The sequence below is a fragment of the Cariama cristata genome, unplaced genomic scaffold (assembly GCF_000690535.1).
Source record: "Cariama cristata isolate BGI_N322 unplaced genomic scaffold, ASM69053v1 scaffold4647, whole genome shotgun sequence".
In the NCBI taxonomy this organism is placed as follows: Eukaryota; Metazoa; Chordata; class Aves; order Cariamiformes; family Cariamidae; genus Cariama; species Cariama cristata.
In genome coordinates this window covers 22,294-49,725 of record NW_009624817.1, presented here as the reverse complement: position 1 = coordinate 49,725, position 27,432 = coordinate 22,294, and the positions used below count along the sequence as shown (strand labels likewise).

At 46.7% G+C, this 27,432-nt stretch overlaps 1 protein-coding gene across 1 annotated transcript in view; it reads left to right on the top strand.

Annotated features, from left to right (window-relative positions):
* The first annotated feature begins 13,623 nt into the window (after positions 1–13,623).
* The window catches only part of ADTRP (androgen-dependent TFPI-regulating protein), a 32,128-nt gene continuing 18,319 nt past the window's right edge, over positions 13,624–27,432 (top strand). Inside the window, exons 1-3 of the mRNA XM_009703317.1 lie at positions 13,624–13,776; positions 21,240–21,374; positions 22,817–22,918. Coding sequence (XP_009701619.1) covers positions 13,624–13,776; positions 21,240–21,374; positions 22,817–22,918 — 390 coding nt within the window. The remainder of the gene's footprint in view (positions 13,777–21,239; positions 21,375–22,816; positions 22,919–27,432) is intronic.

Here is a 27,432-nt window from a genome sequence, read left to right as displayed (position 1 = left end):
AATAGAGAAGGAAAAGAAAAAGAAAAAGCACATAGCTTGCATTTCCCAGGTTGAAATAAAATAATGCGTTTGCTCTTTCGCACTGGGGGTTTCCAGGCTCTTCCTTCCCCCTTGAGGGCCAGCCCCTCGACACTGCCAGTCTCCCCGGCACAGCTGGAGCCTGCGGCACGGTGCGGGCAAAGGGCAGGGCACAAGTAGGCTGTCTCCAAAATAGACTCAGCTGCGGCCACATTTCCTCCTCACCGCCCTTTATGTGACAAGTCAGGAGCCTTGCCCAATCCTGTCTAGCCCAATTTTTCTTAATTGAGGCGAGCTGTACTGCAGTTTGTCCGAAAGCAGCAAAGAGAAGGCGGTGGGGAGGGATGTAACAGATCCCAAAAAACCAAGGAGGTTGGGAGGGATGAGAAGCAGGATTAAAATAGCAACAATCATTCCCACAATAAAAATGGTAACTCCCGAGAAATGATGGCTTGGATAGACTCCAGGCAGATGCAGACTCTCAAAACTTCATATAAAAAAAAAAAAAAAAAAAAAAGGAAACAGAAGGAGAAGCCTTGCCTCACCCTCTCCATTTTGAAGACCACTTTCCCAGCATGGCAGGAGTCATTGCCTTCCCTGGTCACATACCGTACCCCTGCAACACGTCCAAGCACAGCTCCTTTCCTCATGGAATTCGACCAACACCATCGCTTGAGCATGCCACATTCAACCATCCCAGAAGAGCCCGAGAGGTGGGGCGGCACCGCAGCAAGACCTGGAGTGGGAAGCTCAGGACCGGGTGGCATCGCCCCACAGCACAGCTGGGACATGGGTAGCGGGAGGTTGCAGGTCAGGCACCGGTCCCACCGCACACAGGTCACATCACCTCGCCTTTCCTCACTCTCCCCACCAGAAATGGTGGGGAAAATAAGTCTCAGAGGAAAGCCTGTAACAAGCACGTGACAAGGACTCAAATCTAAAGTAAGATGAGGTGCATGAACACAAGGTTGTTTCTTTCCTCCAAGCAAACATTTTCATTTTGTTCAACCCCCAATGGCACTTTCTCACTTTGTAAGGCAATCCTGGCCCACTCCAGCATCTTCTTTGCAAGACATATCATCATCTGGGACTTGTGGATAACTTACCCACTTAAAAAAAAAAAAAATACTGCATACAATTACCACTGTAGCTCAATAGGGAACATATTCTCTCCAAAATAAACATGTCGGGCCAGTGAGCTTCAAGTGACTTTCAAACAAGGCTTACCAAAACAGAAACAAAACAAATGTGAAAAAGCATGCCTACTTTCTGCACCCACCCCCCCTAAAATAAAACAGGTTTGTCCCCAGTGGAAGATTACACCAGAAGTAGAGGAGAGAGAGGATTACATGGAGAGAACAAAGCCTCCTTCATTAGGGGAGGAGAAAAAAAAAGCAATTATTTCTATTAAGAGAGGAAGAGTCTGATTACTATTAGCTGCTATTTCACCTCGTCAGCTGAGCAATGAGAGGGAGGGAAATGAGTTCGTTTTGCTGTTGAGGACACACAGACCTCGGCAGGTCCCAGGCAGTAGCATCAGGAGAGCTTCCCATGAGGTCCCTGGGACAAAACCGCAGCGAGCAAGGGAGAAAGAATTAACACCTTACTGCCGAGCAAGCATCCACACAGGCAGCTGCTGGGATCGCCTGATTTTGGGGGCAGGTCAGGAGGCGACAGGACAGTTCAGTGACTTGCGTGGCAGTCTTTTACACCGTATGCCATCCCTAAGGAGCCCAGATCCCTTCCCTCCAGTGTTTCACTGGAATTAAAGTTGCTGGGCTACGCCTCTGTTCCTTCACAGGAGACAGCCAGCATCGGAAACTTCTCCCTCCTACACCAAAAAGCTAACTGGGTGGAAAATGAACAAGGCAAGGAGGAGAAGGTCTGCTAATGATCTCCCACAGCTTTTTGACAAAACAGCCTGCGCCGACAGCGGGCAGACACCCAGCTGCAGAAGACATGTTGTGCAGCAGAGTGTGTGTGTGTATATATATATATGTATACACACACACACACACACACATATAAAAATAAATACAGGAAATCCAGAAGACAGAATCCCCCTCCCTGCTTCACCAAGCCATTTTTTGATTCTATAGCAACAGCCCTAGCAGTATATCCTCCTTTAAGGAATCAATACCCAAAGGTAACAAGGCGACTCCGAACTGCTGCTCCCGACACAGCTACCTACTTGCACAGGTGATCGTCTACATTTGAAAAGCAAAAGAGTTTGAAAAAATTATACTCCAGCTTCCTGGACACTGTTTGCTGTTTCCTCTTTCCATTCCTTTAGGGTGCTTTGCCCCTTGCCCTCCTACTTTCTTCCTGTAGTTCTCATGGTATTTTTCACCTTCGCCTTTTTTTGCCTGTGAAACTCCTCTCCATGGCCTGAATGCAAAGCTAACCATTGAAGCTCATTGAAAGAGAAGGTGCGCTCAGTGAGACCAATTACACAGAACAGAGGACTTTTTTCTCCACTGCAGACATACACTTCAAATAAATTTTTAAGAGTCCATACGTGTCCCACAGAATTACGTGGCTAGCTTCAGATTTGCAACAGCAATCCTCAAACCCATCATTTAAAGATGTCCAGACCACTGCACTTCTGAGTCAGTTCAAAGAGCTCACTTAAATCTATATTCTCCTACACGTTTCCACATGGTGTTTCTGGCATTATTTCATATTTTCGTTATATATCTAGAACAAAAGACCGAAGAGTAAACAAGATGTCCCATTTGCTGTTAACTGTATGTATTCAAAGTCCCTGTACATGGAAGTGCCAGGCTCCTGTTGCAGACCTAAAGAAGGGCTTTTGCTCTCAGAGCTTGTCTGCTTCTCCCCACCGACGGAGGCCTGCCGGTGCGATCGGTTATCCACCTTCTCCTGTAAGCTGGAGCCAGTACTGGAGCGGCTTTAGCCATGAATTCTGTGGAGTCACTGGGGAGCCACATAAACTAGTTTTGGGGAAGAAACAGATTTGGGATTTTACTGCCATGCAGCTTAGCTTTTTTCCCCCCTCCCCTTTTAGTCAACTGGTTACTCCCCACAGATAATATTTTCAATAACCTGTAGCAAACCTGTAGTATCCCCTGACTTTTCTGTTGTTAGGAAACAAGACCCCATCTCATGAAGGTACAAGTCAGATCTGCTCAATATTTTACTCATTAATTTCACTTTGCTCAGGAACATCTCCTCTGCAACAGGTTTCCAGCAAAGCAATGCAAAGCTGCCCTAGTAAAGCCCCTCTGCCAGCTTTGGGTCCTAAACCTGCAAGCTGTGCTGGGCAGGAGCCCTCCGGCTCCTTTGCAGGACCTCTCCTAACTGACTTTTGCTGTGCTCATGGAAACCATCTCCTGCGTGATCCAGCCCTTGCTACTTCCACAGGCCACGTCCCGTTCTGCGCGTGTGCACGCACACCATCGCGCTGCTGCGTTCCTTGGCTCTGCTGGAAGGAGGGGAGCTCGGCAGCGATCCTCATCTGGATAGGCAGGGGAGCGGGGCTGTGGGGTGCACCACGGCTTCTGCCTCCCACACAGTACAGATGCAGCCCAGGTGGCTCACAGAGGCTTTACGACTGCCCTGATGGAGAAGCTTGAAGGAATGCAGCTTTGGACAGTCTGGAAGTCATTATCCCATGGCGCCGTCCTTAGGGTAGCTGTTCTGCCTTGAACAAGGCTCTCCGAAAGTGTATGCAGCCTCACTTTTATGCTTTACTAAGTGAAACACAGCTTCACTCGAAAATAGCTGCCAGGCTATATAGATTGCTCTTTGAGAGGAACACGCGATTGCTGAACTAGAAGAACTTCTGGAAAGAAGAGATGCTCCACTCGAGGTTGTTGCTAAATATCTGCAAAGAACCACAGAGGCCCAACTTCATTCAGCACAGACCTTTGCTGTGCTGTGCAGTCAGCAATATTCACACATGATACTTGGCCTTCCTGAACTACACGCTTTACAGCTCAATTAAAAAAAAAAAAGGGGAAAAAAAAAAAAGCAAAGACGACAGTTCAAAGCATCCTCAGCATGTGCCGCAGGCACGTGCCACATCCTAGCTCCAGCTCGGGGGACTGAACTAGACGTCTTCAGCAGACAGTGGTTTGATCCGATCGCTGGGAGTCTCAGCAAAGCCTTTCTTCTAGCATAGCAGCAGCCTGCTTCAGCTCTAACACCAAGCTGGCTAGCAGATTACAAAATTTACAGCCTTTTGTATGGTTAGAGTATATCTTCCTGTTTCCCAGTCACATACAAAGCAAAACTTCTTTCCCCTTTAAGTGTCCTAAAATATTGTTAGCTTTTGAACTTGGAAATTTACATCCCAATGGAGAGGAGAGCGAGACAGAGACAGAAAAGGGTAAGAGAGAAAAATAAGTGAAACTGGGAACAATCATCCTTTTAACATGGCAGTCTGTCCCTCCCACTCTGGTGTGGCCTTTAGGTCCCTTCCTTTAACTAACTACATTTGCTATTTGGTTATTCCTTAGTTTTCACTCGTTACCATAGACAGCCTGGATTCTCCTCTGTTTTGCTCCTGGTTTCATCACGAAGCATGCAGAAAATACCGTCTCATTTCCTAACACGAAGCCCGCTTAGCTGACAACATCACCTTTCCTTGCAGCCACGGTAGACTGAACCAGGTCGTTTCATTCCACAGTGACTACACGCTTAATTAGAAGAGCAGCAGCATCTGCATTCATGCTTTTCGCACGACCCCATCGGCAGACACGAGGAAAGAAACACGGACTGTGCTTACGTACATCTGTGCAAATGAGAGCTTCTGCCACCGAAGTCAGCGGAGTGACACCAAGCTAAACGAAGGGCACGGGCGAGCTCCGCGCTCTTCGTACCAGCGCAGGATCACCTGCTCTTTCTCTCTGCTTTCTCCGCATACGTGCTGGGCTGAACTCCAGGGATTAATTTACCACCCACTGCACAGCGTTGCAGAGGAGGAAGGGATCAAAGACTAGTTTGACAGCATGAAGCTGTCGCTAATGACGCAGAGGACGATATTTCCTCTGGGCAGCGCCGGGGGCAGAGAGAGGCAGCGCGGGCACCGGGGGAGGTGGCACCAGCCCCCCGCCCTGTGCCCCCCGCTCCGTCGCACAGCACGACCCAGCCCCAAAATACATTCGGCTGCACGAAAGCCTTCAGGCTTGGCATCCCAGCAAAACTCCAGCTCGGCTTACGCAAGGCCGGTGCTAATGGTACCCAGGAAAAGTCTCATCCAGGTCTGGGGTCCTTTTGATTATTTTTCCACTCTCGCCCTTCCCCGCCCCCCCCGTGTATTTTCCTTCACCAAGAGGAGTCACCACAAGTCAGACTCCCCCCTGCAGCAGCACCACTTGCCATCGGCATACGTTAGCGTGGGCAGTGCCCTTATTGTAAAATTTGGGAAGAAACAGGACTCTCTGAACTCCTAACTGTTCTTTGTCTTGTCGTCAACTCCCATCTGATATCTTGGGACCAGTACCCCTGCAGAGCTTATCTAGAAGCCCAGGTTTCCTTCTTCAAAGCAAGGGCAATGACACCCTCCCTTTTCAGAAGGTCTTGAAAACGCGCAAGTAGAAAGCGGTACTGCAGATCGCCGCCGAGCGTTACAATTAAACAACGGCAGAAAGCTTCTGATGAAAACAGGCAAGCAGTTCGGTCCTGCACGCTGCAGACGAACTCGAGCTGGCCACCAAACACAAGCAGTTGTTTAGCTGTGTGAACAGTAAACAGTAGAATTAGCTGATAGCCAGCATCTTGAATTCGGCAAGGGCAGGTTTCTTTTCCACCCCCCACTTTTAGGAAGCAAGAATGTGAGAAAACCCCAAGCCTTTGAGATGGGCAGCTATCAGCAAACACGCCTCCCAGAAACATAAAGGTATACAAACCACCTATGTTTTCACTAAGCAGCTAAAGCACATGACCAAAAAAGTTCAGATTCCTCAAACGCAGTTAGTGTTAATGAAACCACATGTTTTCAGAGGGCAGGGAGAAGGAAGGGGTCAGCACAAGGGTTTTGCAGCAAACAGCGTTATTCCAAACAACAAATACATCTGATTATCTGACCAATAACCAAACGAAGGGTTGCAAAAGCTGGAGGCACTTTTCCTCAGCACTGAAAATAGCTGTAAGGAAACGTGCCAGTGTGCATCATGCAATAGAAGTGACAGTAGCAGAAGGAAAGTTAAGGTGGATTTTGCAAGAAGGACAAAAAAACATTGAGAGTTCTGTGGGTTTGGTTTTTTGGCTTTTTGTTGTTGTTGTTGTTGTTGTCCCCTTCCCCTCACCCAAGTTCACTTCATTCACAGGATAACTTTTTGTTATAGGAGACAGCCTGTCTTGTAAACAGCTACGGCAAAGCGCTCTGCAAGAAACCACCACTAAATCAACCCAGTCCACGAGATCGCGACGTGCTGCGTCCAGGAGAGGGGCTCTGGCTGCCGATGCCAAGGTAAAGGCACAGCTGCTGCAGGAAGGACCGGGCTCCCTGGAGCATCTCCCTCCCTCGCAGAGGGCGAGCTGAGGCTGTGCCCTGCAGACAGCCTGCAAACAGAGAGCGCCGGGCTGAGGAGCAGAGAGAAAATGCCCTGTTACTGCCGTCTCCATCACCTGTTGCCCTGCCAGAGCACAGGCAGGCTGTGGATAGCTGCTCTGTGTCGGAGCTGTGTGCTACCCAGCACAGCTCTTTGGAGAGCACACGCTTTGCCACCCTATTTTGAGGAGGTAGGAAAAGCCACCAGACAGGAAGGTCTGTGCAAATTAAGAACTACAGCGAGCAGGTATATGCGTGAGAGCTAAGAGGAAGCTGGGGGAAGCGGACTGACCTCCTCACAAAGACGCTGGTGCTGGGGAACACCTTTTTGTCGGGGTCGGTCCTGGTGATCAGGATGAGAAGAAACAGAGAGGAGGCAGTAGGCCACTTCAGCTTGGGGAAGCAGGGCAGGGCTTGCTCTGAACACAGCCCTCTCCCATCCCATCTTCAACAAAGAGGCAAGAAAATTCAGAGAGATCTTCCCAGGGCAAAGGGGCTGGGTAACAGGGAGCAATTTGCCAGCTCTTCGCAGTAGCAGGAGCACTCATACCTTGCCGCTGAAGAACAGCAGCCAAGACACTGACATGCCTTTGGTACCCCACAGGGCTCCTGCTGCGGGATTTGGGTTTTTGTTTGAGAAGGACATGAAGAGCGGCATTCACTTGGTAAACCGGACACTTGCCTGCTGACAGTGCCCATTAGAGCCCATTAGACTGCCAAGGCAATGCCTCACCCCGAGGGCTGCGCGGGCCGCACCGGAGGTTGCGCAGCCCTCTGAGTGACCCCGCGCAGCCCCCCAGGTAACCCTGTTCCAGTAAGGAACCGCTGGCAGCCGACTGCTCGTCACACAGGTACGATCCAGAGCCAGGAGCTGCGTCAGACCCCGCTGATACGTGAAGACCACAGCAATGGCGTGGCTGCTCTTGTGTAGGAAACCTACTTTCTGTCCCCGTTGCTAGACAGGCAGTCTGACCAACCCACTGGCTCAAACTTTGTTATGTTGTTGACATCATGTTGTTAGCATCATTAAAACATTGCAGTCTTTGTTTTGCCCTTGTCTTTGACTGAAAAATTTACTTTGTTCTTCAGTGTCTGATAATGAGCAGGAACTGGACATGGTTTTGGTGTACAATGGATATTAGTGTCCCCAAGGAGAGGAGATCCAGCCAACTTGCAAAGTCCCTCACATCTAACAGGGTTTGGGAGGCTCTTGGGGTTGCGGCCTTATAACCTGCACTTTCATAGCCTGTTGAGTCGCCTGTCAAGATGACATCAGTGGTGGGGAGCAAACCAGCACCTCTTCAACATCTCTTGCAGAATTACATCCTTTCCTCCAACATGCTTTAGATGCTATCAGGACTTCAGGAGAACGATCATTAATTTGCATTTCAACAAAGGCTTTCAAATGTGCTTTGGGCTGCACTTCTGCATGCATAGGGTGAGGATAAGCAGTTCCTTCCTCTGCCCAGCATCCATTGCAATTCAAGTACCAAACGTTGCGACAACTGATTTAGGTACTACACTAATACAGGCTACAGATAGACTTTTATTTTATTATCCAATACCCACTTGTAACAATATCTGCTCTTCAAGGTAGATTTGCACATAAACTACGTCATTTCAGCAAGCACTGACTGGTGGGGTCGAGGTTGGATAATTCTCTATTGCCTTATATATGGAATAGTTATTTACAAATAGACGACATAGACCACAGAAAGTTAAGACTAACATACGCTAGATCTGCTAATCTGCCGAACAGCAAATGGAAAAAAGCCACAAGTGACGTCTTCTTATAGTCATGAAAGAGTGACTTCCCTAGCTTTCCTACTCTGCTACCTGCAATTCTTATCCCATCAGTCCAGCAAGATGCTCTCTACATCATAAATTTTTATGCAGCTCTTCTGACAGAGTTACTGTGTCCTGCCCTAGAAATTGCTGAGTTTCAGTGGTAGATGAAGGAACCCCACACAAATCAAAACATTTTGATATGCAGTATGTTATCAAACACACAGCTATTTGCAATAGCAGTTGGTACATTCTTGGCCCCCTCGAGAAAAGGCAAAGAAAAAAATTCACATGAACACATTTCTTAGCTTGCCCACCACAATTATCTAGCAAGATCGAGTCTAATGAGAATCAGTCACACCTTGTGTATCCGAGATCTAAAAAAAAATACCTCAGCTTTTCTTCCCTAGTACTCTGTGGTATAAGTGTTTGTTTTACTCTGAACTTCAGGATATTTGTACACAATCTTTCTAAATGGTCAAAGATTAATTTTGCATTTCTGACAGAAAAAGGGAAAGGTAAAATTAAGAAGCAATGTTAGGTATCTCTTCAAAAAGTATACAAGCTCTAGGAAGCTGTTGAGAATCAATGAAAACCATGCCTTTTTTTCCCTAAGCAATATTCCCCTTGCCAAAGGAGAAGACGCTACTGGGGTTTGGTGATAAGACAAACAATTAATCATTTCCACTACGAGGTGGAGATAATGAGATAGGCAAGCATTTTTCCAATCAAATGTTTCTTAATTTCAACATACCTACTTTTAGAACCAAATTTGTTAGCTGAAAAGGTTTTGTTTTGATTAATGCCATCATTTTCATTCACTTAAGAAAGTCAGAAACGTCAAGTCACTGTTACACAGGAAGTTTTGTTTCTGGATCAAAGTGACATTTCATTTAGTAGTCTGAATAAATATATAGTTTAAAAGCCAAGGGAACCCAATAGGAGGGAGAAACACTGAAATCTGAGCAAGTACTTGTAACTACCGAATGCAGTTCCTGCTTGTGCAGCGGTCTTCTCTGGGACTCAACCCCCCCCCCAGATTTTGGCATTTTAGAACAACTTTTAAAAACCATTCAGAACAAACATATCAAGATGAGATAAACCACTTCCTGTCTTCTCCTTAAAAAACATATATTTTAAAAATAAATCTCACACAGGATAAAGAGGAGAGGCCCATGCAGGAGGATGCATAAGCTGTCTTTCAACTGTATAACTTTCCTGCTTGCCATACATAGCAGGTGAATGTTGCAGCATTGCCCATTCTCAGATTTTTAGCAAAATATCTCAGGATATTTTTATCAATCTTCATTAGTTGTCGTGATCACTGCTGCACCACTGGGCAAGGCCCTCAGCTTTTATTAGCAGTTAAAACATTTTTATACTTGTCACTCACACAGCTGTGAAGAAGAATCAGAAAACTCAGACCCCTGGAAGCTACTAAAGCCTAAGACAGACAAAACCAGAGAGAATTAAATCTTGTGAATTGTACTACATGATTTTGGGGGAGTTTGCCTCAGGATCTGAGGATGCCCAGAGCAGACTATGCCAGGCTTGCAGTTTTGTCAATTATGCTTCATTCCACACATCGGGACGGTCACAGAACGAATCGGTACAGACGTGCCCAGGGACACAGAGCTCAGCCAGCCTCACACTACGTGCTAAAAAGCTTTCTTGGCTAGCGCTGATCCAGAAAACGCTTTTTCCTCACAGAGCCCTGCGTTACCTGCGGGTAGCAGGCACGGAGTCTGGGAACGTAAGGCCCCGGGCCCCGCTCTCCAGGACTGCCGCCCTTAACACAAGCCAGCTTACAACAGCAGGAAATTAAAAGCAAATAAATTATGGAATCCACACACAAAGTAATAGAACTGCATTAAGGATAGAAACAAGTGTCAGAAAACTAGAAGAAAAAAGTACTTACCCAGCTCTCTGTATTTTCTTCACCCTATAAAATCCCTCTGACAGCGGCAAGTCCCAGTTGCGGTTCAGGCCCTTGTTCTTAGATTGGGCCTAGAAAAGCGAGCTGGGCACAAAGACCCGGTTTTGCCTTCTAGGCCCCCAAACCTTTCCGGGGGCTTTGCTTGGCTTTGAATCCTTTCCCCCCAGCTGCCTTAACCGCTGCCACCTGCCAGGAATTGCCTGCCCGGCTCTCCCTTCTCCTGCCCGGCTCTCCCTTCTCCTGCCCTCACGGGACCCTCCCCTGACAGAGAGCAAACCTTGCCCGTGCAAAAACGCTGTCGAATACCTGAAAGGCGCCCAGCTGCTCTCCAAACAAACTGTCAGCCCATGAGGAAGCAGGAATATTTGTTTCTACCAGGCGCCTCATTAGCGACAGGCTGGGGCGGTAACTGACGCTGTACGGTAATGGCGGACGGACAGGCGACCACTTGATAGCCTGGAAATGCCGTGTCCAGCAGTGCAGGCACACACTCGTGTTGCAAACAGGCCCGTTGGCCTAGGATTTTACCCGTTTACACCGTTTGCTGTCATCTCTGTACCTGAACCGTACTAGTAATAGCAGCGAGTCAAACCCATTTCGGTGCAAAGTCAGGCAAGCTGGCCGAATTCACTCCCATAGAAGGGGGCATGAGCAGAGGACATTTTGTGTATACGAGGTGATTTACAGCTCCAGTTACTGATTACGACTCTTCAGCTGAACCATGTTACTGGTCTAAGTGGGAGCTCCCAGTTTGGTTCAGTACGAAGTCAGCTGTTGCTGCTCAAACCAGGTGAGCCCCCGCGGCAGACGCAGAGGGGGGCACTGGCAGCGCACAGGAGTGTGGCTCAGCTGCAGGGGGGCAGCAGGGCACCGCTGCGGGGTGGTACCAAACAGATGGAAAAGGGTATTTCCCTAAACCATCCCACTACATCTGCGGCAGCACCTCTGCCCGTGCCCTGCTGAGCTTCTGCTTCCTTCCACCCCCTGCAAAGAGCTCTGGGATGAATTCCTATTCCATTGACCCTTCAGTAGATGTTCATACCCATGGAGAGATGGCATAGGATACGACCTTTCCAGTGTATTCACTCACTGCATCACACTGGGGGTGAAATAAGAAAGACTCGATGAAGTCTGGGGTGTTGGACTCCAGATCCTACCTCGTGCTCATCCTTTCTTTGCGATGTTTCTACATCTGAACTTCATCCCTTATCCGGGCTGTAGGATATGTATCTTGCTTCTCGTATATGGGAAAAAGAAGCAGATGGTCTCAGTCTGTGGGACAGGTGTCCACATCAGAAAACTGTCACCGTACTTGACACCTTCCCAGCCATACTGGCCAAGATTCTCCAGAAAAGAAAAAACATACCTTGCCATTTTGCATACATTAACATTCATTTGCATGCATTTGGGCACCTACTGAGCAGAAGCACAGGCCTTCCCATTTTTGAAGCTGCGCTACAGCAAAACCTCAGAAAGATGAGTGTGAAGATAACTTTTTAAGTGCTGGCTGCTTGGTGCCTTTGGTATGCAAATCAGTAACAAAAAGGGCCCTTCCATGCCATAGTCCTGTTCTCTTCCTGCCTTTTGGCACAGTCTGGACCAGGAGGGGGGGGAAGCAGGTCATGACAGCACTGCCCCTCCCAGAAAGTCTGTAAGGGCAATTGAAAACCCTTTTCTGCTAGATTTCCTAGGAAAAGACTGGTGACATTGTCAGAGTGCAAAAAACATAGTCCCATCTTTTTTTCCTTCGTGTTTGGTTGTGGTTTTTTTTTTTTCTGGCAAAGGGTTTTCTCCTCCAAACTCACACAGCCACAAAAGGACCTACATCTGTCTATTTTTCCTAAGCGAGGCAGAAATATTTCATTGGGATTGTGAGGGCTGAAATGCCTGGGCAATCTGAATTAGGGGAGAAGCCAATGAAACTGAGGAAAATATTGAAGTGCCTCAGCACAAGGGCTGTTTCCCAACATGCATGCACATTGCTGTCTGAGTTCATAGGAAATCATCCCACACAGAGCCTTACATCCAGTACCAGGGTGAAAAAAAAGATACAAGAGAAAAACCAAAACAAACCAAAGCATAGCAGACTGCTCAATGCTGCCTGTAGGCCAGTTAGAAGGGGGAAAAAAAAAAAAAAGATCCCTAAGTGCAGCGTGCTTGGCCGAAGCCCATCCCAGCCCACGGGGCCAGCCTCGGCAGGGGCAAGAAGGGCAACCCCTCTCCCCATCCTGCGTGGGGAAGGTCCGGGCGCGGGCTGAGGCATGGTACCCGCTCCCTGCCACGGCCCCCCCAAAACGCTCAGGTGGCAATTACTGCTGGCAGCACTGCAATTATGGAGACTCTGGCCCCAATAGGGAATGCCGTGTGTGTTTTCCAGTGCTAATTAGGGCTGCTGGGCGAGGCAGGAGGAGAGGGAAAAGCGAGCATTTCCATGGGAACCTTTTTGATGACTTCATTTTAGGGTCATGGCGTGAGTATCGGTTCTTCGCTTCTTTACCCCAGCCCCAACGGCGCGATAGTGTCACGCCAGGGAAGAGGGGCTGTCTGAAGGTGAATGGCAGCACGTAAAGAAGCAGGCAGTGCTCGGGGTTGGTCACCCACAGCCTTTGCCCTCTGTCTCCATCCCTGCTGGAGCCTCAAAGCCACTCCGGGTTTGGCCGACCTGCCCTGCACCGTCCCGACAGATCCCAGCGGTGTGGAGCGGCGTAAAGGCGGCAGAGCCTTTTCCCACAAAAAAGTGTCAACGCTCGCAGTGATCTTCAACCCCAAGGACCTTTGCCTACGAATCCTCTCAGCTTCCTTGTCACCTCCATAGCCTAACAACAAATCAACCGGGATTTTCTTTCACAGACCGTTATGTTTCCCACTTCTTCCTTTGGCACAAGATAAACACCAGTGGCAGAGGCTTCCCGGGCTGAGCTGGAGACATGGCTCCGAGTGAGGAAAACGCCACTTGTTTTCACTCGCTACCTGAAGCACTACAGCCCGTTACACAAAATCAGCAGCAAAGCTCCCCACACTTTTGGGGGAAAAAAAAAAAAACCAAACCCAACCAAAAACAACCAAAAAACTTATGTAACTCTGCAACTAATCTTCGCTAATCTTGAGCAAGGCATTTAAATCTGGGGAATAAGCCTATTCTTCTTAGCCCCCACCCCCCCAGCCTGTCTGTACAGTGAAAAGGGAAACAAACAGAAGCAAAGTTCACAGCCTTGTGATTATTCCTTTCGAGGAGAGCAAAGCGGCGACGTGTCCTGAGCCCGCTCCGAAGCAAGCACCCTGCCCTGCCATTTCCCACAGGCAGCGACCGAGGACCTTAAGAGGAAAGCTGCTTTGGGACCGATTATCACTCGCTCTTAGCTAAAGCATGGAAATCTCTACTCTCGCGACATACCACTGCCTTGCTTTCGGCTGGTATTTTTTTGTTGCCTATTCAATCACAAACGTAAGAACAGAAGAGCGGCCATCTGAAGTGTTCCTTTACGGTGGGCAGTGGAAATACTTGACAGTCCTCAATCTGGTAAGCAAATCGTGTTGTACAGTGATACCAATATGTCTATTTGTTTGTCTGCCATCTGTGCCTGAAGACATATGCGGCTGGTACATTAGCTGCTGTTAAACTGCCTCCTTTAACGGTTTATACCCCAAAGGAAACTAAGGAGGGACCCATGCTTGTGCTGTGACATGTATCCATAGGTTTTATGCAGAAAGAACATTGGCTGGTGAGCTGCTTGGCTTTCAGAGGGTACTTTGGCGCTAGCTGCCTCCTTCTAAAAGAGCCAAGCGATCGGTGAGGAGAGGGACGGAAAGGTAAGGTGTGTCCAGCCAGGACACATGCAGGTTTGATGCATGTTATCTAACCCTTAATTCAATACACATTATAATGCTGCTTGGAGTTTTACTTCCATTTTTTAATAGGCTTTTATGTCCTCTAAATTACAGAAAAGGTAAACCAAAGCATAGCACGGTGCTGATGTAGCCATTCAGAGTACACACTTAGTTTGACAATCAGTTGAGAGCACGAGGGAAAGAAATTCCGGCCTGCAGAGAGAGGTGCTCGTGACATTATTACCTGTGTTTTAACAGCGCTCTCAACTGCTCGCTGCGTTTCCTAAAAGTACACAGAAAAACATAGACTGTAATGTGTTCTGGTTCACCTAATACGATAACGTTCCACAAGACAGAAATCAAAATGAAAGCAGAATGAAATACTGTGGGGGAGAAAGCTTGTTCACAGCCCGAGCCGTTCATCAGCGACTCGTGGCGGTGGAGTGGGAAGACCAGGGCGTATGGAGAGGGTTCCTGCACGGGACCGATTTCAGGGACGCTTGCTAGTCTGAAGGGTGGCCACAGGGACCTCCGTAGCCCTTCATCCATTCTGTGCGACCGTCAGAGTTAAATATCAGCGGGAGGTCTGGCCCGGGGTACGTTTGTCTCTACTTTTACTCTTCAGAAGGAGACGCTCCATGGTGGAGTTCAATGGAAGCCTAAAGGCTCCCCAGCCCCAAGCGGGGCCTTTGGAGACCCCCAGGGGGTTGGGAAATTTGTGTCCCTTCCAACCTCAGCCATTCTGTGACTCTGTGAAATATTTGCAACCAAGAGGTGGTGAATGGCACGTGAGGTGGCTACAACAGCCGGGGCTTCAGGGAGCCACAGCGCCCTTCTCAGTGGGCAAGCTGGCTGTGGAAGGACGAGGGCCCACATATCGCTGCAGTCAGGATGGCATATGTATCGTTTGTCGCTATGTCGTCTTTGTGTCAATACAGCGAGGCTTTTTGTGATGTCTTGAAAATAAATTTGTCTGAAATGCCAGCGATCAAATGGTCAGGATTCAACAACCTTAAGGATACCTAGTTTGTCCTGCTGGGACATACGACAGGAGATTAAAACACCACCAGCCAAGTCCCAGGAGAGGGACTGTGTGCCCAGGTTCTCTCTCTTGGATTTTTGGGGAAAGCTGGCCCCATTAAAGTACCAGACATACTTTCAGGCAAAACAGCATCTCCACCCCCATCCCCTGGCACCATTATAATGAGATCTATCACCCAGTATATGACACAGCTCTAAAGCATGAGATCAAGAGGAGAAAGCAAGTATTTTGGATGCAGAAATACTCATTGAAGTTATCATCCAGCTCCCCGTAGTGACCAGCAGCGGATGATCAGGGAAAGGCTGCACAAGACATGAACATGTATAAGCATCAAATGAACTTTCCATGGCTCTGCCCTCACGCTGGCATACTGACTTACCCAGCTAGAAAATAAATCCAGGCCAACTTAGCTAATACCCATTCAAAGCCTTCCCTTCAACTATCTAAAGGAAAAATGTAGCTGTTTATACTTCTGGTACCTTCCCTATCCTATGGTAACGAGTGCCACAAGGCAAGCGTACCTTATGTGAAAGAGCAGTTCATTTTGTTGGTGTAAACCTTCTCCCTGACCACTGAACTGGATGCCTCTTTACTTCTGTGTTATAATTTAATCATCTGTCCCTGTTCACTTCTTGTTTGCCACTCATTAGAGACCTCTACCAGATTTTCCCCTCAGTTATTCTTTTCTGCAAGCTGGAAGTCCAGGCCTTTTTCATCTCTCTTCACAAAGGGCTGCCTCTTTCATTAAAGCATCCTCGTCACCCTTTGCAGTAGTTTTTCTCGTTTCAGGACGGGGTAAGTAGGGCAGGCTGCAGTGGTGGAGCTATGAGCACAGCATGGATTTATACAGTGGCCTAAAGGTGTCTCCTCGTCTGTTGTTTATCTCTTCTTAACTCTCAGTTTGTCTTTTTTATTACTGGTGAGCAGGGATCTGGCAATTTGAGAGGGCTATCCACAGTGAGTCCAACATTTCCTTCCTGGGTGGCGATAGTTAATTTAGAACCCACTGTTGAAAAATATATAATTGAAGTTGCTTCTTTTCTGAAATGCATTACATTGCATTTACCAATACTGATTTTTGCCTGCTATTTGATCTGTCAGGCACTCAGTATCCTGAGATTCTTTGGCAATTTTGCAGTCAGGCTTCGCTTTGACAGAGGGAAAAAAAAAAAAAAAAAAAAAAAAAAAAAAATTTTAACAAAGCTTTTTTTTTTACCACCTCAGTGTTTGCTCCCTTCCCCGGCTCATTTACGGATCTGCTGAACAGCTCAGGTCTCGTTAAAGCTCCATCAGCGGGGGCCCCTGCTTCACTTCTGCAGTCCTTTGTCTCCCATCTTTTAACCACCTATTGATCCAATCCCAACGTTAAAACACAGCTGTTGGCCAACGGGGTGATGGTTTGGGCTGAAGATGTTGCCAGTCTCTCACGCAGAAAATGTGGCAATGGGGCAGGGTGTGCAAAATTACTTCTTCACGGCCTGTAGCCTTTCATCTACAGAGATGTGGTTTTTTTCGGGAAAGGATAGCCAAAAAGGGAAAGGGGCATAGGCAGAGAAATGCCCTCACCCCCCTTTCTCCCCTTGGTCTGGGCAGTGTTTGTTGGTATCTCCAGGTGGCAAACATTTCCTGAGCCGCTGTGTAACAGAGGAAGAGGGTGAGGAGCCAGACCATACGGCCCGGGGGGGCATGGAGGTCCCTGTGGGGCTCCACAGGACCTCGAAGAGTCGTCCCGTGGTTTGGCATCAAACGACTCCCTGTTGCTGCCGAGGGACACCGAGGAACACGAGGTGGCTGCTAACCACAGACGGACGTCCATCACATGCACGCAGGACAGTTTACGTTCCTGCGCCTTTGGAAGGAGTCTCGGGAGACACCTCAGGATGCTGGGAGGTTCGGTTCCCGGGGAAGAAGAGGGAAAACGTTCCGGCTGGGCTGTGCTGGGTCAGTGGAGCTGCCGCGCTGGGCAGCCTTGGAGGCTTCCCCAGAGCCAGGCAGGCTGAGCGCCGCTCCAGCTCTTCTGCCCGTCTCCTGCCAGGCTGCGATTGCCTGGCTTCTGGCACTGGCTGGACGAATCGCTTGGAAAATGTCCCCCCCAGAATTCCTCTTAGCTCTTTGGAATTGCATTTAAAAATTTCCTTCTGTGGAAAGCTGCTGTGGCCGGCTCGCTCTGATCTGAAATGGAAACACTGGGAAATCCGACATTTTCCGGGGATGGAAATGCAGCTTGACTCCTGGCTCTGCTGGAGGGATGCTGGAAGAATTTCTTCTAGCTATGACCTTCTTTTAGCGCCTCATTCAATTCCTCGCTGGTCATGCGGCTCTCCCAGGAGAGCCACAGCTCTGACGTTACTTCAGTTTCACTTACCTAGTTAATGATCATAGCAATCAAGATTCAGAAAGGAAATATTTTTGTAGGGGGAAAAAAAAAAAGGACAAGTGAGTTCATTGACCGATTATTGAACAAGCAGAAATGACAGATAAAAACAGTTTTGTATTCATTTGTCAGTGACACAAAACAGTACAAGCTGAACCATTCATTGCCTGAAATATCTGAGCTCATAAAAATCTGCTCACTGCTGAAAGTCTGTTAGTAAATTGTGGCATAATGAACAGACTGCATCTTTAAAAACTATTAATTTCATTCCTGCCCCATTTTATTCCTTATGCTTTTGTGTCTCATAATTGAAATAGTTTTCAATTCTCCTGAAAGCTGTTTTGTATTTATTTCAAAATAGACCCAGTATTTAGCATACGTATTTTGCAGGTCGCTATGATGTGAATGGATGTGTGTCTACACTAAATGTTAACTGTTATGTCTCACAGCCTGCTCAGAATATTGGATTTATCCCCCCTTAAGGGCAGAGCTTGGAGCCCAATTTATTTGTACTAGTTGGGAGATTTCAATGTACACATGTGGCTAGATCTTATATGCAAAAGTAAATCATGTCGGGTTAGTTAAACAGAAACACCCCTTTGATCACTGCAGCAGATAAAAGTTAAGGTTTCTCTTTGTCACTGTGACTCTCAGTTTGGAAAATCGATCTGGCCAAATGAAGCATTTCTACAGCACCTAGTGCCGTGGAGCTCTGCGGGGTCCAGAGGGTAAAGCAGCATCTCTCCAGCAGGGATAATCATATCCATATTCTCCCCTTCAGGTTAATCATTAGCTTTCTGAACACTTCCAGTCTTCCTTCTGTTCATGTGGGAATACTTCAGGGGATGCTCCTTATTTACAGCTGGTGGATTTATATTCCATGAGCGGCTGCAACGGATTTGTGCACTGCTGTTTGGGAAAGTCACAGGACATCTGGAATAATTGGATGTTTTCATGTCAATTTTTAAAAATTTTTTTTTACGTCAGCATTTTCCCATTAGTGAAGGGCTGCGAGATTTGGATGCACCTTTCTTACACACATAAGCCTGGAAGAGCGCGGGTTTGGAGCTCTGACTCGAGTCTACCGGCCGCGCAGCCGGCCGGACTGAGCGTTACCAGGGACGGTTCTAGCCAGGCTCAGCTTCCTGGCTTGAAAGTTGCTTGTATATTCTTCTATTGCTCCGGAAAATACAGGGTGACCGCAAACTGACTGAAACACCCTTGAACCCGCCCCGATGGACAAGGGTAGAGCTACGAGCAGCGCAAGAACAAGCCCCTGAGACAGAGTTCAGACTTCTTCAGGAGTTGTTCTTCCCCGTGTTCAGCCAGAGAAATGGGCCAGGTTACACATTCAGACATTAAGCATTTTCCGTACGGAAGATAACATTGTCCTCCCCTGCATATGACGGAATATTTACCAGACTGAGGATGTGGCCATTTTGAGACTGTTTCTTTTCAGAAATATTTGGTTTAGTTAATTTTGAAGAGGGGGGGAAAGAAGCAGTCTATCCCCATCCTGTGATTAATGTAAGGCTGACCATGAACAAGATAATAACAACCCCATCCTCTGGGAACCAGACTTCTCCCTAATTGCTTTATTGGCAATTAGTCACCATGTGTCACCAGACTGTCACCACCCTCATGTTCATTTTTCATGCTTTTTACAGAAAGTTACTGCTTACTCTACAGGGTGTAACAAGAGCTTCTATTTATTACCAGGCTTTTCTTAGCTCTTCAAGGACTTGGTTTTGGTGTCATGGTGGGGTCAAGGACTGGGGCACATGTTTGGGTTGAACATGTGCTTGGGTCTAAGTACGCTGCACCACGGTACGGACATTTCTGAACGAGACCCATGACTTGGAGGGCTGAATCCCTACTGACTGAAATTGTGCCTGCAGTTACCGAGGCTAATTGTGATAATGGGGAGAGAAAACCACATTTAAAAGAGCTGGTTTGGGTGCCTCAGAATCGAACAAAACCGTATATGGACTCTGATGAAGCTGCTTGGGTTTTTTTAGGTAAAAACGTGGCTGCTCCACCCACAGTCTTGAGAGGAAACACGGGGCTTTGTAGCTGAAGTGGGAGGTGAACGACCTGCGATACCAGGTCCTGGGTGACCCTGGGCCGGTCACCCAGCCTGTGTCAGCCCCTCCATCCTTCCACCGCCGTGGGTGCCTGTGGGAGGGAGGACACTCCAACGGTCACCCAGGGCAGCACCTGGCTGCAGCCTGCTGTGGCAACCACCCGGACTGGGTAAAGGACAGGGAAGGAAGGATGTGTCCTTTCCCCTTGCTGGCAAGCCACAAAATGGATGGGGATGGCTGCGGATAACTGCAAGGATGCTTGGGGCATGCAAACTACAGGCATTTTGCAACCTGGGAAGACTCAGTCCCTGCAAACTAAAGCTTGCAGAAACCCTTGTTTGACAACGGTCATGGTGAAATCATAGTCCCCTCCTTCCCTCAGATATTTTGATAATAGAGGAATTTCTAATGGAAAAGCATTGCCCTAGTTCTGTCCCCTCCCAAGCACCACCCTTCTCAGCTCCTTCAGAAACCGATGAAGTAACTGGCTGCAACTTCAGACACTTTTCTCTAAATAAATATCTGATTCAGAGTAAGATCATGGCAAAAGAGATCTCATCCTGAAAGCTGTAACACAGCCTCTTTCCATTCAAGCATCGCTAGCTGGTCCAGCTTTTGCAGTAGGCTGCGTTTCGCATGTTGCATCCCTCTGGGACAACCTAGCCTTAAAAAGAAGAGGCCACCCCATGAGTTAACAGAACTGAACCAGGCTCCGTGCTGAACACAAGGTAGCGGGAGAAGTATTTTTCTGCCAGGCTTTGCCTCCGTGCATCTGACAAATCTGGTTCAGCATGATTGGCTGTGTAGCATTAGGACAGAAAACAAAGCAATCAGAAAAGCAGTATTGGCTTAAACCACAATATTCTGACAATTTCATACACAATTTGCGGAATTCTGTTTTGTCACTGTGCACTTACCTAATTCTTTACCAAATCCTTGTAGCATCCTTCCCAAACAACCCCACCCTCATGACTTGTAAATTATTTAAAGACAGAAAAAACCCCAAACACAACCCACCCCACCCTCCCCAACTCCAAAATTCATTACTTATAAGTAGTTTAACTTATTCGGTCTTAGTTAGTGAAGTCTGGATCTCTCTTCTAAGTACTTGAAATCCTTTCCTGAATCCCTCCGAGTTCAGCAAAAGAGGTTCTGGTTTTGATAACTTCTGCACCTAATTCTCGTGTTAGAGCATTTTGAGCTACTTGACACTGAGATAACTGCGCCATGAGTCTCCAGAACGAAGGCCCTGTGCTGGCTCAATGGTGGGAGAAGCTATCTAGCAATTGTTTTACAGGAAACATTTCCTGGCATATTTTGTTGTCTCCTGCTCCTGCCGAGATACATTGAACACAACAATTAACATAGGAATTGTGAAGGAGCTGGCTTTCAACACATCCTTCCACCTCTCCCATCTGAATCACATCACACATCTCTGTTTAGTCTATTAAACAAGATACTGCTAAAGTTATCTCCTCAACAACTTTATTTAATCAGTTTCAGTTAGCAAAAGAGATTTAGCTGACAGCTATTTCCCTCACACGGGCTTGCAGCTCACGAACAAAACAGCTCCCTGAAGAGCAAGAACAGAGTTCATTGAGGAAAGTGCTAATGAAAGCTAGATGAGTTTCTCTCATTAGGTGTAATTACTTTAGGTTTTGCAGGCTGTCTTCTACGGGGTGTCCTTCCTGGCTGATGTGTTGAGACTAATTAAGAAACGTCGATGTGCTAAGTGCGTAATTTCCAGCAGAGACCTTCTTTTCAGTGTCCTGGCTTTCCCAGTGTCCACAGTAAGTAACCTCTGTATGTAAAAATAATGTTTGCGTAACTGATTAGAGGTGTATAGCATAACACACGTGTATAAAATAGATAAGAACTGTAGACTTTCTTTTACTATTTGAAAATGGATTTGGACTGTTTAGAAGAAGACATAGTGCTGAGCCTGTCATGGTTGAATGCAAAGCCTCTTGCACAAACTTTAGGGTGGCTGTCCCCAAGCGAACACAGATTGACCCCAAAGGTGAACGAGGCGTAACCTCTCCGTTAATCTCACGGTCCAAATAGCTGTGGATTTATCGACTTAGGGCATTTCTCTAAGGGGCAGCAGGGGCCAGGAGGACATGAGAGGGTACCTAAGAGGCAGCAAAATCTCACGCCTCCTTCTCTGACGCCAGTATGGCTTTAAATAAGCACTGGATAAAAACAGATTCGCAGGACAATAATTATAGTCACAGCCTACGTCATATTCACCACAGATCACCTACTCCCTCACAGACAATGCTGTTTATCTGGTGCTGTGTGTTGGATGGGAACCGGTGGGTGGGTTACACACACGGGTACCGCTCTGTGTGAGTGAAGCCGGCAGCCACCTCTGAATCTCAAAGGGCTGAGAAGTGCTGCTTAAATCTGCTCCACAAGCAGCTCAGCCAGCTGGCTCACTCAAAAAGCCCTGCCAGGGATGGAGACAGAGAGGCTGGCTAATTTATCTTCCCTGCACAGCAGTATTCGTGATGCTGCTGCCACATCCCGCCCCGGGCACCCTCGCCATGCCTGCGGGACAGAGGCACAGGGTAGGCTCGTTCTTCCAGCATCTCACACCCCTGATTTCCAACCCCAACCACAAATTGCGCTCAAATACAAAGCCAGGCCAAGAAAGTGCAAAATCAACTTCCAGGTATCAGTAACGGCTACCAGGGACCGTTTCCTCCAGTTACGTTCTTCTGTAAATCCTCCTCTGTTGGGAAAAAAAAAAGGATGCCTGCAGTGCAGCTTGCACCTGCAGTTTAGGAATCAGGCTTATGAACTGTGAAGATGAGGATAAGTTTTATGTGAATTGTCTTACCAAGATCTGTTTTTACTTTGTCACTGAGCAGAACAAATGCTGTGGTTTGACAGCCAGTCCCTCAAGAACTCCTGGACCATCAAAAGATCCCATCTGCAAAGCAGGGCGGGGGGGGAGTTTCAACCTAATCTAGCGTTGCACAGAAAACGTCAGTGTTGGCAGTTGATAAAGGAGGTTTTTCTCGCAGAATCAACACAGAACACTGCACCTCAGAGTAAATTCCTTTCTTTATGTTGTAAGATGTGGGATACATGAGTTTATCTAGCAATATCACCATTTTTTCATGTAGGTGAAATTTCATTTTCTCAGAAATGAAAGCACCAGCCAAATCCTATCAAATATGTTTGTCTTTCATTTTAAAATTTCTTTCGTTTTGTGTTTTGGTTCCAGTTTGTGTCTATATCCTTTTGGACACTGTATACTTACAATCGAGAGCTGGTTTACCCCAAAAGCCTTGATGGAGTCATCCCGCTCTGGTTAAATCACGCTATGGTGAGTAAGAAACACCCCTGCCCCTTGCAGAGAAGAGAGACTTTGCAATGCGTGTCCCACCGTTGCACTGTGTCACTTTCCAGAAGAATTTCACGGCTGCTTCTTTCTCACCTCCTCCTTCCTACTTACCTGAATTTGATGTTGAGCTGTACACAGCAAACAGATGCATGTGCTTGAAGTCACCTCAAGAAGCGTTTTAGCACACAGGGAATGTCAGTGAATCAGTGCTTGTCAAACCTCTGAAGTCAATGAAATGATGTGTAGTCATAAGGGAAAAAAAATAATCTTGGTTATTGTAGCTCAAAAAATAACTTGTTTCTGCAAACAGAATTCTATGAAATACAAAATGGCTGGGAGTATAACAAATCAGTTCCTAATTTTTAAAAAAGGTGAAAGAACCAAAGAACATCTGACAGCTCTAGAGCTAATAAGCTAATGTGTGCACAGCTTTGAATAGCTGAATTGCAATGATTGTTTACAGATTTTCTATAAATACTTTCCAGATTTCTCCTTCATTTGCTCTGGCTGTTTTTATGATGTGTTGAATAATCACATATTTCTCATCAGTCAAGTGTAAGGAGGCTGACAGTAACATGGAAACCGTGGGTGGATTGTAAGGTCAGGGAGGCCTCGTGGGGCTAACGGGAAGGGGGAGAGAAGGGAGAGGTTCAGCGCTAGACTGAATCAGAGAAGCCAAAAAGTATGAAATAATCGCACAGAAGACTCATTTCTCTCCAGACTTCATTTCCTAAGTACAACGCTTTGCAACCCGCCGCAGCAGTTCCCGACGCGCGCTGAAGGCGAGTGCGGGAGGCTCGGGGGTTTCTGGCTGAGGACACTTGGTAAAGGTTTTGAGCAGCCACTTGATTTAGACAGGCGTATTCAGATAACGTGTGTCTGGAATCCAAACACACAGAGGCATGTCCGCATTACTGATATCCAAGTGACAAACTACAGCCATCGTGGACTTTTAACCTCATCACCTGCTCCCTGCCCACCAATTCATCTCTACCAGGGCCTTTTCGTGGCTGTCCAAACCTCCGCACAGATGCAAATGGGCACCACACTCTCTCAAAACCATCGTCCACCAAAAAGACAGACTCCTCGTGTCCGCAGCATCACGCTGGTTTCAGGTCTGGGATTTGGTATGGCGACTGGCTGAAGTTTAAAATCTTCACGGCAGCGGCGGTGCTGGGGAAGGGGAGGGCACAGGGTGGAGCTGAGAGGAGATGGGCTTTGCTGCTTGTCTTAATCCCGGCGCACAGCTGAGAATTTGCCCTTTCCAATTCCACATTTGTTTATGACATGGGAAGTTTGAGAGGTGCTAGAACGTACTTTTTTATTTCATGTGCAAGAACTCTTCGCACGAATCCCTCAAACGCATTCATTATAACTTCTTTCTTACCCTACGTACACCTACATTTCATAACAGAGTCATTCTGACAACAACAAAAAGCTTTTCCTTTTCAGAAATGTCAAAAAACAGGTGTTAAGAAAGGAAAACAATTCTTCCTCAAAATTATTTTGACGAGAAACTTCACATAAAGCAAACCCCTATTACAACCTAGTATTTTATTTCTAAAGCTCTTAATACACTGCAGACATCTTGTACTTGACAGTTCCTGGGTGGGAAATTTTCATTCCAGTCACTATTGAGCATAAAACATCCGCCACCAGTATAGACCGATTCCCGCTATTGGCAATCCCCATGTTTTGGGACACTTTCCAACAGGTGCCTTCAGGCTTAACTAAGGCATTTCTTTCTTCCAACCCAAAATATCCACTGGGAACACTAGGAAGATCCAGGAAGCTACCAACACTTTAAGGGACAATCTCCAAATTCTGATTGCTGAGCAGATGCTGCTTCTTTGGGTTCATTTCCTTGCACATTGCTATACTTTATGGCTCTGAGATTACAGACATTTCGTGGCAGATTGAGGCAGCACCTAGCTGCCTTTGGTGGAAAAAGACATCGGTGTATCAGTAGTAGATGTCAGTGCCGTATCATTTGCAGTGGGAGTAGTTTTTTTTAATCTTGGTCTATTTTAACGTTGTAAATAGGGAAAGCATATGCTGTTATATAACTGAAGAGCGAACCTAAAAAATAATCATGTAAAAACACTTCAGGAATACCAAGCTCCTTGAGTTTGCAGTGACGCCGCAGCACCTTCCTTGCAAAATTGAACTAGCCATTTATTTTTCTCACATTTACTGCTCTTACAGTGGGAAAGCATCATTGCCCACCTGGTAGCCCAAAGTCGTACATAGAGCATTACATTTTAGGCATGTTTTTGCATTCTGAGCAGAAACATTTTCTGTTTTGCAGAAAGGATGGCTAATGCAGAGATGAATCTTGCTAGCATTTAGAGGAGGCCAAATACTCCAGACTACCTGGGTTTCTCTCTTTGCCTTTCTAATGAGTTTAATCCATGGGCTGCACCCCAGTTTCCACTTCTGTTTGCCTAGAATTATTATGTTTTACCATCTTTATACAAAGCTCTGAGCTTCATGGATGAAAGAAAAACAACAAACCACAACCAAAAACCTACTTATGTGTCAAGCACAACTGTTTTATTTGAACAAGATTTTCAAAGTGGAAGATGGCTGAGACAAAAAGATACACTGGCCAATTCGTCAAGTGAAATTGTTTATTTCTTTCCCAGTCATCTCTTTTCAAGCAACATCTGGATACTCTCCAGAAGGCAACTAATTGCTGGAGACAGCTTGGATTAAATCATATGCATGTATTATTCAACTTAATGGCAGTATAGGAGAACTCTACATTTTGAAGGGGCTGACAGAATTGAAGAATTGAATGCTAAACGAAGAGGGGCGATGGTGGGTCAGAAGAGATCACTCAAAAACATTTTGATCTATAACAAAAGATAAGATACACTTCAACATTGGCCAGATGCATTCACAAAAATGGTAATGGTACAATTGCCTTTTTGTAAAGGAGGCTTATATTTTCAGTCTGTAAGGTACAGTTCCGGTAAAACACAAGTTTTCTTGTAAAAACCACAATTTTCTTTATTTTCAGGCTGCAGCTAAGCTTAGTTTAGCCATCTCTTCCTAATTTATTTGGTAGCCACGTTACCCTCTCCCCTTGGCAAAAATCAGTATTTTAGTATCCTGGGCACTCTACTGACACATAGTTATGAACTGTACACGTTCTGAAGACCATGTAAGCTAAACAACTAAGAATAAAAAAAAGAGGGGATGGTAAACAGAGGCACAGAAGAAAAATTACTTACCTGGCAGACTTTCAGCAAAGACGACAACAGACTCCGCATGGCCTGAGCCTCTCAGGCTCCTTTGCACTTTGCCTCGATGTACTTAAGCAGTATCTGAATGTAAAAAGAAAATGCAAGGAAGCAGAAGAACAACCTAGGTGCATGCAAGTAATTTTCCTTCACAAGCCACCAATGCCCTGACAGTAGGAACGCCAGCAAGACTCGTCACGTCCCCTCTCCATCTTGGAGCTCCTTGTGTTCTGCCCACCTAGCTAAACCAGGGCCTTCCCTAGCGCAGACACAACTACATCAACAGAAATGTTTTTTCGGAGCAGTATGATTTACTTCCATCTGGAAAAGGAAATAAGTTGTATGAATAGAAATTACTCTTCCGCCTATGTGAGGGCATCTACATGAAGGATTATATCTTCCTACAGCTATTTTCGGAAGCTGCCGCAACGCCAGCCAACCATGGGGGTGCCGCATCGGCCTGCGGAGCAGAACCCGCTTGCCCAGGCTGCTCTCACTGGACTCCTGCTCCAAGTGTGTACACGAGAACCACCTCAGGTTCACCTTTGACCATCTTAAACAAATCTCCTTGCAATCGGTATTTAATGCTTAGTAATTCTGGCATATTTACACAAGAGAGAAACATTTCCATTTGTTTGCATTTCACAGTATCTCAATTTTAAGCTGTCTGGCAACTATGGACATTTGTAGGCTTCCAATTACGTCCAGCTTTTGGCAAAGAAGAAGAATGTGTGTGTGAGGGATATGGCACATGAAATTAATCCCCCCACACATTTAAGAGCAACGATGCTTAGCTTTTCCCAGCACTACATATATGTATTTTTTGAAGTTTCCATTTTTGTTGACATAAGCCCGTTTCCTCAGGGAGAAAGTATGCGTTTCACAGACAAATGTTACGGCAGGGAATCCTCCCCGGCTGCCACTACCCCCGGGGGCACAGGTGCAGCCTCCGTAACCCACCCCACCAAGGAACAGCTGGAGACAAATATTCCACAGCAAAGGATGTGTCATTTCAGTCTCACATCAGCTTCCAGATGCAGCGCAACATCAGTTTCTTAGACTACGTATCTAATGTCAGGGAGAAATGCAATTAAAATTCTGTCATTGACACGGAGACAAAACATTTGCTAGTAAGCAACAGGATATTCAGCCAGGGCCTCACGTCCAAAAACACATGCGTGCATGCAGGAAATGTTATCACTGAAGCTCTTTTGCCTTTGATCATACAATTGGTCTGATGTTTCATCCATT